The following is a 20,380-nucleotide window of genomic DNA, read 5'->3' on the forward strand; positions in this document are numbered from 1 at the left end:
CTTCTCTTTTGTGAATTACTTCCCGTTTCTGGCTGAGAGGGAAGAATCTGGAGAGACTAAAGTTCCTGTCTTTAACTTCTCTCTTGAGAATTCCTTTCTTATTCAGGCTGAAGCATAAAGAAATAAGATTTTGGAAACACTAACGTTTAACTGCATTTAAACCTTGAAGCTCCTTTTTGAACAGGGCTTTTAAATTTTAATGTACATATGAACCACCTGGGGATCTTGTTAAAATGCAGGTTTAACTCAGTAGGTCTGGGGCCCGGCCTGTGACTCTGCGTTTCTAACAAACTTCCGTCATGCTAATACTGCTGGTCCATGGACCACACTTTAAGGAGCCAGGTCCTAGAAAATGCTTCCATTTTCTATTTTTAAAGATAGAATACAAGAAGAATTGAACCGAAACAGTATTCGATTAAGCAGTAAATGGTGGTCATTAGTATTTAATGGCATCAAATGGTACCTTTGTTTAATTAATTTTTTAGGAGTATTTTTTTTTTAATGTTTATATTTAAACGTCCAAATAAAGTTCTTCTTCTTATTTTAAGATGTTCGTAATTGAGAACCCCTCATTCAGCTTGGGAAACCCTGGTAGTGTAGTGGTTAAGTGCTACGGCTGCTAACCAAAGGGTTGGCAGTTCGAATCCGCCAGGCACTCCTTGGAAACTCTATGGGGCAGTTCTACTCTGTCCTATAGGACCGCTATGAGTTGGAATCGACTCGATGGCACTGGGTTTTTTTCATTCAGCTTGCCACATCTATTTAAAAAAAAATGTATTTGGATCATTAGGGTAAAACCTTAGGTGGCATTTTAATTGTGAGAGATCTCTTAAATCTTGGGAATGAGCTGAGCTTTCAAATTCAAGCATGTAAAGAGACAATAAACCTTACAATAACTATCTTAAGACAGGAGCCTATCGAAGCAGGATCCCTATACTATTAAAAGATGAGGCTAGAGCTTAGATAATTTCTTAAAGGAGCAACATTAGCATTTTTAGCAGGATAATTCTTCATTTTAGAGACAGTCCCATACATTGCAGAATTAGACACAGTAGCACCTCCAAGGCATTGTGACAACCAGCCCCTTCTCCCTCCCCTCCCCCACATTTCTAAACGCCAACTATCCCCTGGTTGGGAACCCCTTATCTGTTGTTTTGACTTTTATGTATTATATGTGTGTGTGTATATTTGTATATATATATGCATATATGCGTGTGTGTATCTACATAAGGTCACTGGGTGGTGCAAATTGTTTAAAAACCGAAACCAAACCCAGTGCCGTCTACTCGACTACTAACCTAAAGGTTGTTGGTCAAACCTAACCAGTAATACCATGGAAGAAAGGCCTGGAAATCTGCTTCCATGAAGATTACAGCCAAGAAAATCCTATGGAGCTCAGTTCTATGCTGTAACACATGGGGTTGCCATGAGGTGATGGCAACAGGTTTGTCTGTGTGTGCATACACACACACACACACATATATATACATATGGAATGTATATACATATTTTTTGAGCTACCCTCATTTAGTATAAGTAATCATTTAGTGCCAAATACACGTAAGAAAATTGCCTTTTGTGTCAGTTTGGGTTTTCTAGGAAGCAAATGCAGAAATAGAGTTAGAAGTATAGGTTTACTGAGGGTTACACCATGAAAATAAAGGGGGAGGAAGCATGGTTATTCAGGTAGATCTTCAGGGAAAGTCTCAGCCAGCCCAAAGGGACTCCAGAGCAAGATGGCCTGTTGAGAAGTCCTACAGAAGGCAGCGTAGGCCAACTCTGGCATTTCCCCGCCTCCTCTCCCCCCAACCCCACATGCTCAGACACTGTTCTGGGAAGAGCATGGCCTCAGTCTGGGAACAGAGGCAGATGGTGAAGGTGCTGGAGACTGTCAGCTAAGCACTCCTTGCAGCTAAACAAGTTTTTTCTTAAAACAAGTTCTGAGTAGCATACCACCATGAATTTTTTTTTCCTCTTTAAGTCATTTATTTGAAATGAGGTTAATGATTAGTTACTAAATGTAATTGAGAACAATCTCTTTTGATATCAATGAAGTAGGAGGAGCTTCTGAAATAGTCATAATATCATTGACTGCTAAAACCCAACATCTTGTTTTTCTTTTACAAAAACAGTGTTGAAATAGCCCTGCAACAAAATGAAATCATGAACACATTTATTGATGACTGGAAATGCCTGGCAGAAGAAGAAGGCACCTTTGGGGATAAGACTGATACCCACCTGAAAGAGTACCAGTCCTTTACCGACCTTCATAATCTAACAGAAAAAACTATCACCTGCGTGTCGTGGCATCCAACTATCTATGGTGAGACTGAAATGACTGGAATTCCCTTTCCAGATGGCATTGAAATTGTCTATTGTTTTTATATGTAAAATTGTAAAGTAGCTCAATTTCAATAAAATAACTTTCATTTGCTGAGTGTCAGGCACCTAGCAATCACTCTCCGTACCTTCTCTCAGCCATGTGTTCTCCCAGCAATCCTGTGGGACACACATTATTATCCCATTTTGCCAGGAGAGGACTGAAGCTCCACTCGGAGGCATTGTATGGACATATGCTTTCATATCTCTTGGGTAAATAGCTAGGAGTGGAATGGCTGGGTCATATGGTAGGTATCCTGGTTTGCCTGGGACTGGGAGAGTACCCAAGACTGAGGGCATTTCTGGGGCTCAGAAATTTCCATCTTAAAATTAGGAAAGTCCTGGGAAAACTGAGAAGAAATGGTTACCTAGGTATATGTTTAACCATTTAAAAAACTACTAAAGTTTTCCAAAATGGTTGTATCATTTTACATTCCCATGAGCAATAAATGAGAGTTTCAATTGCTTCACATCCTCCCCAACACTTGGTGTGGCTAGTCTCTTTAATTTTAACCATTCTAACAGGTATATAGAAGTATCTCCCTGTGGCCCTGGTGGCACAGTGTTTAAATACATGGCTGCTAATAGAAAGGTCAGCAGTTGGAACCCACCAGCCACTCCATGGGAGAAGGATGTGGCGGTCAGCTTCCGTAAAGATTACAGCCTTGGGAACCCTATAAGGCAGTTCTACTCTGTCCTGTAGGGTCACTGTAAGTAGGAATCAACTTGAAGGCAATGAGTATTCAGTAATGGAATCAACTCCATGGTAACTGGTTTGGTTATTTTTGGAAGGACTGATGAGTTCTGCTTTTGACTGATGAGCCAGCTTACAGTAAGCGTAGCAAATCATGTATACTCATCTCAAAAACAGCTACTCCTTTCCCTAAGCCCTTAGATGCAGAAGGAAAGACTTGCTCCTAATGGTAGAGCTATGCAACATTAATAAAGGAAACAACTCTTCCTCTAGAACTATATGACATTAGTTACAGAACTATGGACCATTAAGAACAGCTTTATTTAATTTAAACAATACAGTTCTGGAAGAATGGATAAATGAGGGAAAGTAGGTGTTTGATAAGTGCTTGTTGAACTCGTATACTCAGGGGTCTCTCGCAAAAATGACACACAATTGATGCTTTCTCCTATTGATACTTAATGCACCTGCCTTAGGGAAAAACATACGTCACCCTAAAGGGTTTGCATACTGGGGTTTGCCCATTATCAGCTGAACATGGAGACAGTAATAAGGCTATTGCAAAGATGAAATATGATAATGATTATAAAGTGCTTAACATAGTGCCTGGCACGTAGTCAGTACTCAGTCAGTATGAGATTGTCATTATTGTTGTTGCTGCCGCTGTTAGTATTCAGGTGAATCAGGACAACTGCCTTTTTTGCCCACAAAACACTGTGGCTTGTGTTATAAAAACTGCTTACCAGACAACATATCAAACCAAAAACCAAACCCAGTGCTGTCGAGTCAATTCCGACTTATAGCGACCCTATAGGACAGAGTAGAACTGCCCTGTAGTTTCCAAGGAGAACCTGGCGGATTCGAACTGCCAATCCTTTGGTTAGCAGCCATAGCACTTAACCACTATGCCACCAGGGTTTCATCTGTTTTCTACTTGAGTAAGCAAAGTGACTTCTTACACATCCAGCCATATTTCTGTTGAATTTGTCTAAGTCAGCACTGCGTAAAACAAGTATGAGTCGCATATGTATTTCTTAATTCTAGTAGCCACAGTAAAACGTAAAAAGAAACTGGTAGAATTAATTTTAATGATATATATATCCAAAACCATTTAACATGTACTCAATATAAAAAAATAATAATATGCCGATTTACTTTTTTTTTTTATTAGATCTTTGAAATCCACTATTTATTTTACACTTACAGCCCATCTCAGTTCAAACCAGTCACATTTCAGGTGCTCAATAGCCACACATGGGGCTATTGCTACCGCTAGTGTAGCACTCTTGGTCTCCAGTGCAGTATTTTTACTCCAATTCCATCAAAATGGAACTGAATAGTGACTATGTAGAAGAGCAAAAACTAAAAACACTTCTCCATTACAGTTATTGCACATTTTAATTTCTAATTGTTTTTCAATCAGGGCTAATAGCCGTGTCAGTGGCCGTGCGGCTCACCTTTGAAGACAGAGTTCAGTATTCTGGCAAATTGTTGTTGCAACCATCGCTGATTCTTTTCTGGAGTTTCTCTGATCCCATACATCCTCAGGTATTTAAGGAGAGTCATCCATGTAGTCTAAAAATTTCAAATACTACTTTCATATATGTCTTTAGGAGTTTTAATTACAAAATTCAATCATTTAATGTCATAAACCCTCATTAATTTCGACGTTCTTCAATTCAGATTGGTCATCATTCAGTTTGAGCAAAACTGAAGTTTACACTTTGTTTACCGAAAAGTCTAACAAATCAAAATGTTATTTTAAGTAAAGATTGTAAAAGGAAGGTTTAACTTATTTTTAAAAGCAAACTCTTTTATGGCCTTTATTTAAATACTAATTATTCAAGTTTCATTTTACACGAATTTCCTAAATTCCAAGAATCTGTAAGGATCATCAAGTAGGCAATGACAATGAGTGAAGATGATTGTGTGTGAGGCAATGAGGGGTCGTGGGGACTGTGGCCAAATGGAGACTGCACAGTTCATCTGTGGGGAAAGGCACTTTTCAGCTCTCTTGCTGCCAGATGACCCCACTTGTCAAGAGAATTCAGAAACCTGGAATTTTGGATAAAATCGCCCTATTTTTAAATAACTAAAATCAAACTAACACACACACATGCGCAAAACTCCACTCAAACCGAAACAAACTATGTATCAATCCAAATAAAATAAGGCTGAAGTCTGACTTCCTCCACAGGGTTCCAGTTTCCAGCATTCTTCCTGGGGTAGGAGGGTGCTTTATAGTGTAAGATTAAGTTATTCAATGTACTGAAATATAATACTATTTTGTTTCTATAAAACAAACAAAAAAACCAAATGCACTGCTGTTGAGTCAATTCCAAATCATAGCCACCCTACAAGACATGGTAGAACTGCCTGTTTTAGGCTGGGTTCTCTAGAGTAGCAAAACCAGTAAAGTGTATAAGAGAGATTTATATCAGGAAAACAGCTCATGTAATTGTAGAGGCTGGAGCATTCCAAGTTGGTGGATCAGGATAGAGGCTTCTCCTGATTCACATAGCTGCAGTGGCTGGCAAACCCAAGATTGGCAGGTCAGAGAGCAGGACTCTTACTACAGGCTGTGAGTTGATGAATCCCAAGATGGGCAGACAAGACCACAAGGCCTCTCCTGATTCACGTAGCTGCAAGGGCTGATGAGCCCAAGATCAGCAGATCAAAGAGCAAGACTTGCGCTCATAGACTGTGAAGATCTATGAATCCCAAAATCAACAGGTAAGTCCCAAGTCCCAAGAACCAGAGGTCAGATGAATAAGAGAAAGCTGCAGGATCCAGAACCAGCCAAAAACCTTGGCAAGGTGAGCAGGAAGGAAGTAGGTGGCAGAGGGTGGAGAGACGTAGGTGGCAGAGGGTGGAGAGATAAAGGCTGAAGGGACAGTGAGCCTCCACAGGCCCCACCCCTGTCAGTACCACTCAGCAGATTCTATTTTGGGCGTGATCACATATGAAATTTCAACAGGGAAGTGATCACAACATTATACAACTACCAAAACACTGAGAGTCATGGCCCAGCCAAGCTGACACAAAACCTTAACCATCACACTGCCCCATAGGGCTTGCAGGGCTGTAAATCTTTATGGAAGCAAACTGCCACATCTTTCTCCCCTGGAGTGGCTGGTGGGTTCAAACTGCTGACCTTTTGATTAGCAACAGAACAATTTCACTACTGCTTCACCAGGGCTTCTTGTTTCTATAAAGCATTCCCTAAGTATTCTATAGTTAAGACTTTTCCCTAATGAACCCTAGCTCCCTTTCTGCCTTCCCTTATTGTCATTGTTAGTTTCCTTGAGTTGATTTTGACTCATAGTGACCCCAATTCTTTCCTATTTAGTCTGAATTAAGGCAGTTTTCCCCCATGCATTTGTCAGTTTGTTGCACTGTGGGGGCTTGTGTGTTGCTGTGATGCTGGAAGCTATGCCACTGGTATTCAGATACCAACAAGGTCACCCATGGTGGACAGATTTCAGCTAAGTTTCCAGACTAAGACAACTAGGAAGAAGGACTCAGTGGTCTACTTTAGAAAAGAATTAGCCAGTGAAAACCTTATGAATAGCACCAGAACATTGTCTGATATAGTGCAGGAAGGTGAGCCCCCTCAGGTTGGAAGGCACTCAAAATACAACTGGGGAAGAGCTGCCTCCTCGAGTAGAGTCAACCTTAATGACATAGAAGGAGTCAAGCTTTCAGGACCTTCATTTCCTGCTGTGGCAAAAATGAGAAGAAACAGCTTCAAACATCTGTTAATAATCAGAACGTGGAATGTATGAAGTGTAAATCTAGAAAAATTGGAAATCATCAAAAATGAAATGAAACCCATAAACAGCCTAGGCGTTAGTGAGCTGAAGTTGACTGGTATTGGCCATTTTAAATTAGGCAATCATACGTTCTCTTATGCCAGGAATGACAAATTGAAGAAGAATGGCGTTGCATTCATCATCAAAAAGAACATTCAAAACCTATCCTGAAATACAGTGCTGTCAGTGATAGGATAATATCCATATGCCTACAAGGAAGAACAGTTAATACGACTATTATTAAATTTATACACCAACCACAAGGCCGAAGATGAAGAAATGGAAGATTTTTTACCAACTTCTGTGGTCTGAAATTGATTGAACATGCAATCAGGATACATTGATAATTACTGGTGATTGGAATTCAAAAGTTGGAAACAAAGAAGAAGGATTGGTAGTTGGAAAATATGGTCTTGGTGATAGAAACAACGCCAGAGATTGCATGATAGAATTTTGCAAGACCAATGACTTCTTCATTGCAAATACCTTTTTTCACCAACATAAACGGTGACTATACGTGTGGACCTTGCCAGATGGAATACAGTAATCAAATCGACTACATCCGTGGGAAGAGATTATGGAAAAGGTCAATATCATCAGTCAGAACAAGGCCAGGGACCAACTGTGAACAGAACATCAATTGCTCATACGCAATTTCGAGTTGGAACTGAAGAAAATAAGAACAAGTCCATGAAAGTCAAAGTACAACCTTGAGTATATTCCAGCTGAATTTAGAGGAAATCTAAAGAACAGATTTGATGTGTTAAACACTAATGACCGAAGACCAGATGAATTGTGGAATGACATCATATATGAGAAAAACAAAAAGTCATTAAAAAGACAGGAAAGAAAGAAAAGACCAAAGTGGATGTCAGAAGAGACTCTGAAACTTGCTCCTGAATGTTGAGTAGCTAAAGCAAACAGAAGAAATGATGAAGTAAAAGAGCTGAGCAGAAAATTTCAAAGGGCGACTCAAGAAGACAAAGTAAAGTATTATAATGACATGTGCAAAGACCTGGAGATAGAAAACCAAATGGGAAGAACACGCTGAGCATTTCTCAAGCTGAAAGAATTGAAGAAAAAATTCAGGCCCTTGAGTTGCAGTATTGAAGGATTCTACGGGAAAAATATTAAACGATGCAGGAAACATCAAAAGAAGATGGAAGGAATACACAGGGTCACTATACCAAAAGGAATTGGTTGACATTCACCCATTTCAGGAGGTAGCATATGATCAGGAACCAATGATACCGAAGGAAGAAGTCAAAGTTTCACTGAAGGCATTGGCAAAAAACTAGGCTCCAGGAATTGACCGAATACCAACTGAGATGTTTCAACAAACAGATGCAGTGGTGGAAGTGCTCACCCATCTATGCCATGAAATTTGGAAGGCAGCTACCTGGCCAACCAACTGGAAGAGATCCATATTTGTGCGTATTCCCAAGAAAGGTGATTCAACCGAATGTGGGAATTATGGAATAATAGCATTAATATTACATACAAGTAAAGTTTTTCTGAAGATGATTCAAAAGCGGCTGCAGCAATATATAAACAGGGAACTGCCGTAAATTCAAGCTGGATTCAGAAGAGGACGTGGAACCAGAGACATCATTGCTGATTTCAGATGGATCCTGACCAAAAGCAGAGAATACCAGAAAGATATTTACTTGTCTTTTATTGAGTTTGCAAAGGCATTTGACTGTTGGATCATAACAAATTATGGATAACATTGCAAAGAATGGGAATTCCAGAACACTTAATAGTGCTCATGAGGAACCTGTCTATAGACCAAGAGGCAGACGTTTGAACAAAACAAGGTGATACTGAGTGGTTTAAAGTCAGGAAAGGTGTGTGTCAGGGTTGTATCCTTTCACCATACCTATTCAATCTGTATGCTTAGCAAATAACCCAAGAAGCTGGACTATATGAAGAACGGAGCATCAGGATTGGAGGAAACTCATTAACAACCTGTGTTATGCAGATGACACAAGCTTCCTGGCTGAAAGTGAAGACAAGTTGAAGCATTTACTGATGAAGATCAAGGACCATAGCCTTCAGTATGGATTACACCTCAACATAAAATTAAAATCCTCACAACTAGACCAATAAGCTACATCATGATAAACGGAGAAAAGATTAAAGTTGTTGAGGATTTCATTTTACTTGTATCCACAGTCAACACCCATGGAAGCAGCAATCAAGAAATTCAAAAAAGCATTTCATTGGGCAAATCTGCTGCAAAAGACCTCTTTAAAGTGTTAAAAAGCAAAGATGTCACCTTGAAGACTAAGGTGTGCCTGATCCAAGCCATGGTATTTTCAATCGCCTCATATGCGTGCAAAAGCTAGATGATGAGTAAGGAAGACCAAAGATGAATTGATGCCTTTGGATTGTGGTGTTGGCGAAGAATATTGAATATACCATGGACTGGCAAAGGAATGAATAAATCTGTCTTGGAAGTACAGCCAAAAAGCTCCTTAGAAGCAAGGATGGTAAGACTACATCTCACATATTTTGGACATGTTATCAGGAGGGATCAGTCCCTAGAGAACATCATGCTTGGTAAAGTAGAGGGTCAATAAAAAAGAGGAAGACCCTCAACAAGATGAACTGACACAGTGGCGGCCACAATGGGCTCAAGGATACCAGTGATTGTGAGGATGGTGCAGGACTGGGAAGTGTTTCGTTTTGTTGCACATAGGATCACTATGAATCAGAATTGGCTCGATGGTGCCTAACACCACCACCACCAAGGCAATTTTAATGTAATAGATTCTAGATACTTTAAATATTATAGATCCAGAGATAGAAATAATAGATCCTCTAGCTCTTTCTTGTTGGCCTTCTTGCCAGAAAAAAGGTACCATTCTCTCCCTAGGATTTTCTAACCTTCTACCCTGTAGAACTACTCTCTACTCCACACCATGGACATGTGACTAATTTCCAGACAGTTAGGAGAGGGAAAGGGAGACCTTCCTTTTCCCTCTTTAGAAGAGTAGCTTTCAAGAGAAAAGCAAATAATTATTTGAATACATAACGCAAATGATTTATCTTGTCTTTGTTCTAAGGAGCACCTGGTGGATTCGAACTGCCAACCTCTTGGTTAGCAGCCTTATCACTTAACCACTATGCCACCAGGGTTTCCCATCAAAACTATAGGACTTTATTAAAAGGTTCTATTTTCAAAAGTAAAGGTTTCCCTAAAATCTGCAGAGTACCTTATAAACCAAGATAATTTACCTCAATTCCAGTTTGAAACAATTAGGTCAGCAGTAGAAAACCAGTGGACTACTGGGGTCTTTTTGACATTTTGTTAAAGGAGGACCAGTAACTATGCAGGTGTTTTCTCTGTGATACACACAGCAGCATAGGTGCTAACTATTGTTTATATACCTGTTTCTTAACACTTGGGCATTCTCTCCAGAGTCCTCTTCCTACTTTCAGGCACTTGAGTTTCTACATTATGTATTATTTTTAAAATTTGAAATATTACCACCGGCAGTGACTCTATCTTCTCTCATTTGACATATTTTGTTTTTGAGTGCCCACTCTTTGCCAGGCTAGGGATACAGACAAGAACAAAACAGATAAATATCACAGAGCTTACATTCTATACCTTTTAGAAACACTAATCTCATATATTTTTTTTTTGTTTATAAAAATCATAGCAACCCCTAATAGGGACGTACCCTTTGCCTTGCATGGAAGGCAGAGAAGGGAGGGACCTAGAATATGTACTTTCATAAAAAATACACATGGTCAATAGCCACAATAAAATTCAACTGAAGCAGCCTCTAATCTAGAGGTAGAAGTTTAGAAATAAACTCTATACGTACATTTCTTAGAAATAGCATGTAAAATCAGACTTTTGAGTGTCTTAATGTTATCTTCTAGTTATGATATTAGTAGGAGATAGCCTGACTTGTGTAAGGTTTTCTCACTCCTTCTCGAATTTGTGGGATTTGCTTTAGTTAATGCTGGAGAGCCCAGATGACATCTTCTGCTTCAAGTTCTGTCCCACTGACCCTAATATCATTGTTGGAGGCTGTATAAATGGACAGGTACTTGTAGATTTTTTTTTTCCAGCTATTTATCAATTCAGATAACATTCTATAATAAATTTTGATTGGTAGTTTTTTGAACTTAAGGATTCAGTTCAGCAGAAGGAAAGAGCACAGCCATTGTTTGCCAGCCACCATGCCAGGATCTAGGGTATAAATTGTGTTAGACAAGATATTGGTGCTGGAGATTTGACAAATTTATTTGTGCTGCTGGGATAGAACCACACATTTGTATAAGATTACATGGAAAGAACAAAAGCCACAGTATTAATATCTCTTAGGCAAGAGGGTCAAGAGCCCTCTTCTAAAATTTTCCTGGGGGTAGAAGTTAGGGGATGATTCAGAACTTAAATAGAAATTCACTGGAAAACATAAAACATAATTGTATCATTGTGGCACAGTGGTTAAGAGCTCAGCTGCTAACCAAAAGGTTGGCAGTTCAAATCCACCAGCTGCTCCTTGGAAACTGTACGGGGCAGTTCTACTCTGTCCTATGGGGCCCCTATAAGTCAGAATTGACTCGACAGCAATGTTTTTTTTTTTAAATATGTGTATATAATACTTCTCAAGTTTAGAGATAAAATCTTAGACTAAACAGAGGGAGGCATAAACATAAACATAGATATACCAGTTGCCATCAAGTCAATTCTGACTCTTGGATACCCCATGTGTTTCAGAGTAGAATGGTGTTTCACAGGATTTTCAATGGCTGATTTTTGAATTGCGCATTTGAACTTCATTCTGGAGAAGAGGCTGTTTCCCATTGGGTCTAAAGGGTTGTCCCCACAATCATGGCAAAGTCCCAGAGACAGAAGAACCTGCTCAAAGTAGAGATCTCATTCAGAAATTACATGATATTTTTCTTGAACTTTAAACAAATTTAGTGCCTACCAACACGAGCACAAAAAATCAAAGTGCTGAAAATACTTTAATAGTAAAGAAAACATTTTTTTTTTTTCTAAAAAAACCCAGTGCCATCGAGTCTAGCTTTAAAAGTTACATTGGGGTAGCTGACTTAAGATGTAGGCTAAATATATTCTCCTTCTAGGTGAGTGATATATCAGGCTGCATAAGAATAGTTTTAAAAAAAGATCTTTAAATATTCAATTAGCTATTTCCTGAAAATATGTTGTAGTCACATTTATTTCTGTTTTAGATCGTCATGTGGGATATCACAGCACACGCAGATCGCATAGAAAACATTAAGACGGGTGGTAGTAGAAGTAAAAAAGCCACACTCAAGGTTAGCTTTTTATAACATTTTACTTGCAAGCTTTTTCCATTCAAGAATTTATCAAAAAGTGCAAAACGTAGTTACCAAGCTTAACAAAGACCTAACGGGAGAAGGGGGGTTATTTCCCGAGCTTTCACATCTGCTGGGGGACACATTCTGTGTCACTTTTATGAAGGCCTTGATTAAAAATACAGCAAAACAAATTGTATCATCTATCTCAGCAAGTCATTTATTTATTGTTTATTTTTTAATAAAATGAAGAGACCAAGTGACTTGCCTAAACTGATGCAGTTGAAAGAGCATTGATCAAAAGGGCTAGGTATCCAGGCTCCACATCATAGCCCTGTGAGTTTGAACACGTCACCTGACCTCAGCAGAAATCGTTTTTTGTGTGTGTATAAAATCAAAGGGTCACAATCCTTTCTGATAATAAAATACTATAATTTTTGTGAAGTTAAAGTTTCTGTTAGGAGGGTTAGAAAAATATTCTTCAACTCCCAACTAAGTTCTTACCCATCGTATTGCACATTCACCCCCGCGAGCTTAACATCAACAGGTCTCCTACCGAGGAACAGTAGGCATGCAGCCCTCAGTGTACACACAAAGAAATACTATTTTCAGAAATGAGATGTCTCATTGATTCTTTAGGGCATGGATCAATAATACTGCTGAAATTTAGAGATAAAATCTTAGATTAAACTAAAGGGGAAAATAGATAATCCTGCTACCTTAATATATAGTACATAGGAACACTAATTTATGTTTTTCCTTGAACTAGTATTTCCCCCAGTTATTAGTTTTAATATGTGTATTAATTTCCTAGGGCCGCCAGCACAGATTACCATAAACTGGGTGGCTTAAAACAACAGAAATTTATTCTCTCACAGTCCTGGAGGCCAAAAGTCCAAAATCAAGGTGTCTGCCGGGCCATGCCCTTTCTGAAGGTTCTAGGAGAGGACTCTTCCTTGGCTCTGGGTAGCTTCTGGTGGTTTTCCAGCAATCCCTGGCATTCCTTAGCATGAAGCTGCATCTCTTCAATCTCTGCCTCTGTCTTCACATGGCCCTCTTCTCTATGTGTCTATGTGTCTATGTCTCTTCTCTCCTTCTTATAAAGTCATTGTGAATTAGGGCCAATCCTAGTCCCGTATGACCTACTTGATTACATCTGAAGAGTTCCTATTTCCAAATAAGGTCACTTCACAAGTAGTAGGGGTTATGACTTTAACATATCTTTTTTTTTTTTTTTTTGGTGGGGGGACACGGTTCAATTCATAACGACAGGTATAATGAATAAAGTATCAGTTTATTTATGAGCTCTCTCAAATTAGCACCTTTCTTTTAATGTTCTTCCAGCCCATGTTTCTCCTTGAACCAGAGAGTAATAAAGAAGCAATGTATATCAGACACTGTGCTGTCTCTTCAATAGAAAATGGACATAAGAAAGTAATTACAGATATACATTGGCTGTCTGACACATTTGAGGTGAGTATTGATGGCTCAACACTTTCTCCTCCTGGATTGTAAATTTCCAGAAGATTTTATACAAAGAGAATGTTTCAAGTTAGAAATTCATTTACATGCCAGATGAACATCTGACTTGAGGATGAGAATAAAGACAGTCTTTCAGCTTGGATTGCTTATAACCACTAAAAAAGAATTGGTGGGGTCAAAATTGTTGCAATACAATAATGAAGAAGATAAGAGTTTTATATGTAAAAATAAAATACAAATATATTACACGCTTAGCATTTGTGGATTTAAAATTTATGATTTCAGCAGTTTGGGGGCAGGCAATCCTGAAGATCAGTGATACAAAAAACGTGTGATTTTCACGAGGCACAGTCTTGAGTTGAGTGTGCCGAGAGGCTGGTAAGTGAGTGAGCCTAGCTGACTGCCCAGTGTCTGCGTTTCAGTTTGGCCTGTGTTTCTGTACTTGACAGTGACCTCACAGAATGTGGTATTTGTGAATGTGGGAACTTGTAAAGCTCCCCAAATGTTTCCTTCAAGGATACCAAGGGTCTGCACTATGTACTTTGAAGAATTAACAAGTGAGAATATCAAAGAATATTCTAAAAAATTAGAGCTCTGAGAGGTGATTAGCACTTCCAAATATTCAAATGTATTATATGATGCAACAACAATTTTTAAGGTAGTAATGCATCAAAAGAAATAGTCCATAAATAGTTTCTGTTATCTATAAGATTTAACATATAATAATGGAAGTATCAAAATACAAGAAAAGGAACTCCGTTTCAACCCATAACTCACACCATACAAAAAAATTAATTCTATGTGAATTATAAATTTAAATTGAAAAATGAGTTATAGAAAAAATGTAGCAAATAAGAAGAGAATATCGGATTTCTGGAATAGGGCTAGTTTTCTACGCTTATGTTGAAAGACATCACAAAAGAAGAGGTTGACAAATGGAAAACACACATACGTAAATTCTAAATTAAAAGGTAAAGGGCAATAACAAAATAGAGGATAATATTTGTACTGAATATGATAAATATAAAAATTCCCAACAAACAAGCAAAAGACACATACTAAATAAAAACAATTAGTAAATCAATATGAAAACAATTAGTAAATCAATTCAGCCTTCCTAATAGCAAAAAAATTAATAATAAAGCAATAATAATGTACTGTTTTTGGCCGATTTGATTTTTAAATAATACCCTGTGTTAGAAAAGATGAGGCGATGAAACTGGTAATTGCAATGTGAAACTGGTTTAAAACTTTTGGAATGCACTTAGTCAATGTGGTTCTTGAATCATTCAAATTTTCAAACTTTTTGATCAGTAATTTCAATTTCTTGCATTCATACTCAGAAATAATCCAATGTGTATCTCAAGATACAGAAATTACATGCACATCTTTTAAAAAATCATGTCAAAGTGTATCCGTGACAGAAAATTGGCAAAGAATACAAGGTAGAATTATATTTGATTTTAAAACCTTCTTTTTACTAAGCTTTCTATTTGGTAGAAATTTTTTTTTTTAGAAATCATTAAAACATACATGCCATTCCCCCCTCCCCCAGTCTCCACAGCACTGGAGAATCCCCAGCCCTGCATGTTTTCCGTAGATGGATGTCTCAACCCAACCTGGAACCCGAGAACAAGCACCTCCTGGGGTCTCCCACTTTGCACAGCAGGAAAGCCTCAAAAGGGAGAGAGGCAGCACGAATTCTGAGGTTGTTTATCAGATAGGAGTGGAAGTTGCTAGCCCCTACCGTGGTCTGAAACAGTTCAGGCTGCAGTGGTGTCAGCCATGTTTTGTGGCTACTTATCTCCTGTGATGCCTGACAGGCCTCACCAGGGCCCCTGTTCTCATCTTTCCTCCCAGTCCTACTTTGACTCCTTTCTTTGCTGCCGGAAGTCCCACCTTTGTTTATTTACTACTGTACTCATCAGCCCTATCAGGAGGGTGGAAAAGTGGAGAGAGGCATGTTTCCTGTTGATTCCAAAGTGATGCTGTCATAGTCAGGTTACCACAAAAACTTTCACGTCATTTGAAAGCTAGTTGGTTGGAATTTTGGACCTTTTAGTACCCTGGGTGGTGCAAATAGTTAATTACTTGACTAGTGGCCGAAATGTTGGTGGTTCAAACCTACCCAGAGATGCCTTGGAAGACAGGCCTAGCCTTGAAAATCCTATGAAGCACAGTTCTACTCTGCACACAGAGGGTTGCCATGAGTCAGAATAGACTTGACGGCAGCAAGTTTGGATTTTTAATTTTTTGGTACCCCGAAGGAGTCATAAACCCTCCTGCAAATCCCATGTGTGCTTATGGATGTCTGCTGCTAATTTCTCAAAAAACGCAGCAGGCACTGGCAACCGCATACCACTGGTAGCTTATTTAACACTAAGCCTCTTTTCTGTTGACCTTTCCTGCTTAGCAGTCTCTTGTAAGTTCCTATGTTTGGCTCCACAATTAATAGTGAAAAGCTGAAAGAACCTATATGTCTAATAGTAATGGATAATTAAATTATGGTACAATATCTACTATATGAAATATTATAAAACTATTTAAATGAGTCAGTGTTCAAATTATGTTAAGTGAAAAATCTCAGAATAAAAAATTATATACATTCTAATTAAAACTATGTAAAAATGTTACTATGAACAAAGACTTAAAAGAATATATGGAAGAATTCTATTTGATTTTATAATCTTGTGCAAATTTCTGAGATAATGTTATGTTCTTTTTATAAATATTGAGGCAAAGAGGAAAAATTTAAAAGATAAAAAGCACGTAAAGCTGTGAGAAAATGATTGCTGTTTTAGATACACATTTATTTATTATGATTTACTTTTTTAAAATAGATTAACAGGATGGGTTCTGTCTTTGAAAATCGAAGTGAAATATGCTGCCAACTTGTGACATGTTCAGCAGATTGGTATGTTTTATTGTGAATGTTTTATAATATGTATTCCTACAATATATTCTTTTTTTTTAGATACTGCTAAGATCATTGTCTCCTGTTCCTTAAGTAATCTTTATTATAGCAAATAAACTTAATATAATTAAAGGACACAATGTTATAGATTGTTGCTAGTTTAGAAAAGTCTTTTTGTAAGTATAAATATATTATAAAAAGAGAAGTCCAACACCCATTCCTGATTTTAAAAACTCTTAATAAAATATGTATAGAGGGGAAATTCCTCAACATAATAAAGGGCATCTATACAAAACCAACAACCAACTTCATCCTAAGTGGAAAGAGGCTCAAAACATTCCCCTTGAGAACAGGAACAAGACAAGGAGACCCTTTATCGCCACTCCTGTTTAACATTGTGTTGGAAGTCCTAGCTAGAGCAATAAGGCAAGAAGCAGAAATAAAGGGCATCCAAATCGGCAATAAAGAAGTTAAACTGTCTCTATTTGCGGATGATAAGATACTATACATAGAAAACACAAAAGACTCAAGGAGAAAAATACTGGAACCAATAGATTCAGCAGAATAGCAGGATACAAGATAAACATCAGTTGGGTTCCTATATACCAATAAAGAGAACAATGAAAAGGAAATCAGGAAAACAATACTGTTTATAACCCAGAATAGCCCCTAAAAAAATAAAATACTTAGGAATAAATCTAACCAGGGATGTACAAGACCTATACAAAGAAAACTATAAAACACTACTGCAAGAAACTAAAAGAGATCTACATAATGGAAAAGCATGCCACACTCATGGGTAGGTAGACTTAACCCTGTAAAAATGTCAATTCCACCCAGAGCAATCTACAAATACAATGCAATTCTGATCCAAATACCAATGGCATTCTTTAAAGAGATGGAAAAACTAATCATTAACTTTGTATGGAAAGGGAAGAAGCTCCTGATAAGTAAAGCATTATTGAAAAATAATGGAGTAGGAGGACTCGCACTACCTGACCTCAGAACCTACTATATAGCTGTGATAGCTAAAACAGCCTGATACTGGTGCAAGGTAGATGCATTGACTAATGCAACAGAATTGAGAACCCAGAGGTAAATCCGTCCACCTACAGTCGCCTGATCATCAACAAGGGTGCAGAGTCCACCAAATGGGGAAAAGACAGTCTTTTTAACAAATGGTGCTGGCAAAACTTAATGTCCATCTGCAAAAAAATGAAACAAGACCCATACCTCATACTATATACAAAAACTAATTCAAAATGGATCAAAGACCTAAATATAAAACCAAAAGCTATAAAGATCATAGAAGAAAAAATAGGATCAACACTAGAGGCTCTAATACATGGCATTAACAGGATACAAACCATAACTAGCAATGCTCAAATTCTAGAAGGTAAGCCAGATAAACTAGGATTTTCTAAAAATTAAACACTTATTTTCTTCAGAGGACTTCACCAAAAGAGTAAAAAGAGCACCTGCGGACTGAGAAAAAAGTTTTGGCTATGACAAATATGACAAAGGTCTAATCTCCAAAATCTACAGGAAAAACCAACACCTCTACAACAAAAAGACAACCCAGTTAAAAAATGTACAAAGGAAATAAACAGACACCTCACCAAAGAAGACATTCAAACTGCTAACAGACACATGAGGAAATGCTCCAGATCACTAGCCATTAGAGAAATGCAAATCAAAACTACAATAAGATACCATCTCACCCCAGCACTACTGGCAGGAATCAAAAAAAGAAGAAATAACAAATGTTGGAGAGGCTGCTGGGAGATGGGAACTCTTACGCACTGCTGGTGGCAATGCGAAATGATACAACCATTTTGGAAAACGATATGGCGCTTCCTTCGAAAGTTAGAAATAGAAATACCATATGATCCAGCAATCCCACTGCTAGGAATATATCCTAGAGAAATAAGAGCAATCACATGAATAGACATATGCACACCCATGTTCATTGCAGCATTGTTCACAATGGCAAAAAGATAGAAAAATCCTAGGTGCCCATCAACAGATGAAAGGATAGACAAACTATGGCACATACACACAGTGATAAAGAACAATGATGAATCTGCGAAGCATCTCACAATGTGGAGGAATGCGGAGGGCATTATGCTAAGTTAAATAAGTCAATGAAAAAAGGACAAGTGTTGTCTGAGACCACTACTATGAAAACTCATGAAAAGGTTTACATACAAAAAGAAACAGTCTTTGATGGTTTTGAGGGAGGGGAGGGGTAGAGATTAAAAAACACTGAATAGATGATAGATAAGTGGTAATTTTGGTGAAGGGTAAGACTGTACACAATACTGGGGAAGCCAGCACGACTTGTCTAAGGCAAGGTCATGGTAGCTCCATAGACACATCCAAACTCCCTAAGGGACCGAATTGCTGGGCTGAGGGCTGGGGATCATGGTCTCTGGGAACATCTAGCTCAATTGACATAACATAGTTTATAAAGAAAATGTTCTACATTCCACTTTGGTGAGTAGCGTCTGGGGTCTTAAAAGGCTGGGAATGGCCGTCTGAGATACTGCACGGGTCTCAACCCTTCAGGAGCAAGGAAGAATGAAGAAAACCAAAGACACAAGGGAAAGATCCATCCAAAGGACTAATGGACCACAACTACCACAGCCTCCACCAGACTGAATCCAGCACAACTAGATGGTGCCTGGCTACCACCACCAATTGCTCTGACAGGGATCACAATAAAAATTCCAGACAGAGCTGAGAAAAATGTAGAACAAAATTCTATCTCACAAAAAAAGACCAGACTTACTGGCCTGACAGAGACTGGAGAAACCCCCAGAGCATGGCCCCCGAACACCCTTATAGTTCAGTAATGAAGTCACTCCTGAAGTTCACCTTTCAGCCAAAGATTAGACTGGCCCATAAAATAAAATGAGAGTAAAGGGGCACACCAGCCCAGGGGCAAAGACGAGAAGGCAGGAGGGGACAGGAAAGCTGGTGATTGGGAACCCAAGGTCGAGAAGTGAGATTGTTGACGTGTTGTGGGGTTGGTAACAAATGTCACAAAACAATATGTGTACTAATTTTTTAATGAGAAGTTAGTTTGTTTTGTAAACCTTCATCTGAAGTAGAAGAGTAAAAATAAATAACAACCAAATATAAATAAAAATCCTGTGTTTAACAATAAATAAATATATGCTAAAAAGAATTAACTAGGTTTTATGGTAGATAATGTTGTATAGCATTATCCATTGATATTGTACTTCTTCACATTCTCATATTTGTAAATTTACAATATGTGTTGTTCACATTCAATTTGACCTTGTAGTTACAAATATTTATAAAATTTAATTGAGAAAGCCCTTTTACATTTTTATTGTGTATATATATATATATATATACAAAAAGTGTTTTTAAAAACAACTTAGAGCTTGTCTTAGTCACCTAGTGCTGCTATAACAGAGTATACCACAAGTGGATGGCTTTAACAAAGAGAAAGTTACTTTTTCAAACCCTGGTGGTGTAGTGGTTAAGTTCTATGGCTGCTAACTAAGAGGTGGGCAGTTCGAATCCGCCAGGTGCTCCTTGGAAACTCTATGCTGTAGTTCTACTCTGTCCTATAGGTTCACTATGAGTCAGAACCGACTTGACGGCAGTGGGTTTGGTTTGTTTTTTTTAGTAGGCTAGAAGTCCAAATTCAGGGCATCAGCTCCAGGGGAAGGTTTTCTCTGTCAGCTCTGGAGAAGGTCCTTGTCATCAATCTTACCCTGGACTAGGAGCTTCTCCACACAGGAACCCTGGGTTCAAAGGACA

The 20,380-nt window shown here is 38.3% G+C and overlaps 1 protein-coding gene across 1 annotated transcript in view; it reads left to right on the plus strand.

The window, feature by feature from the left end:
* DNAI3 (dynein axonemal intermediate chain 3) overlaps positions 1 to 20,380 on the plus strand; it is a 79,171-nt gene that overhangs the window by 12,725 nt on the left and 46,066 nt on the right. Inside the window, exons 7-12 of the mRNA XM_064279961.1 lie at positions 2,133 to 2,323; positions 4,497 to 4,621; positions 10,857 to 10,946; positions 12,103 to 12,189; positions 13,534 to 13,662; positions 16,512 to 16,585. Coding sequence (XP_064136031.1) covers positions 2,133 to 2,323; positions 4,497 to 4,621; positions 10,857 to 10,946; positions 12,103 to 12,189; positions 13,534 to 13,662; positions 16,512 to 16,585 — 696 coding nt within the window. The remainder of the gene's footprint in view (positions 1 to 2,132; positions 2,324 to 4,496; positions 4,622 to 10,856; positions 10,947 to 12,102; positions 12,190 to 13,533; positions 13,663 to 16,511; positions 16,586 to 20,380) is intronic.

The sequence above is a fragment of the Loxodonta africana genome, chromosome 3, assembly GCF_030014295.1.
Source record: "Loxodonta africana isolate mLoxAfr1 chromosome 3, mLoxAfr1.hap2, whole genome shotgun sequence".
NCBI lineage: Eukaryota > Metazoa > Chordata > Mammalia > Proboscidea > Elephantidae > Loxodonta > Loxodonta africana.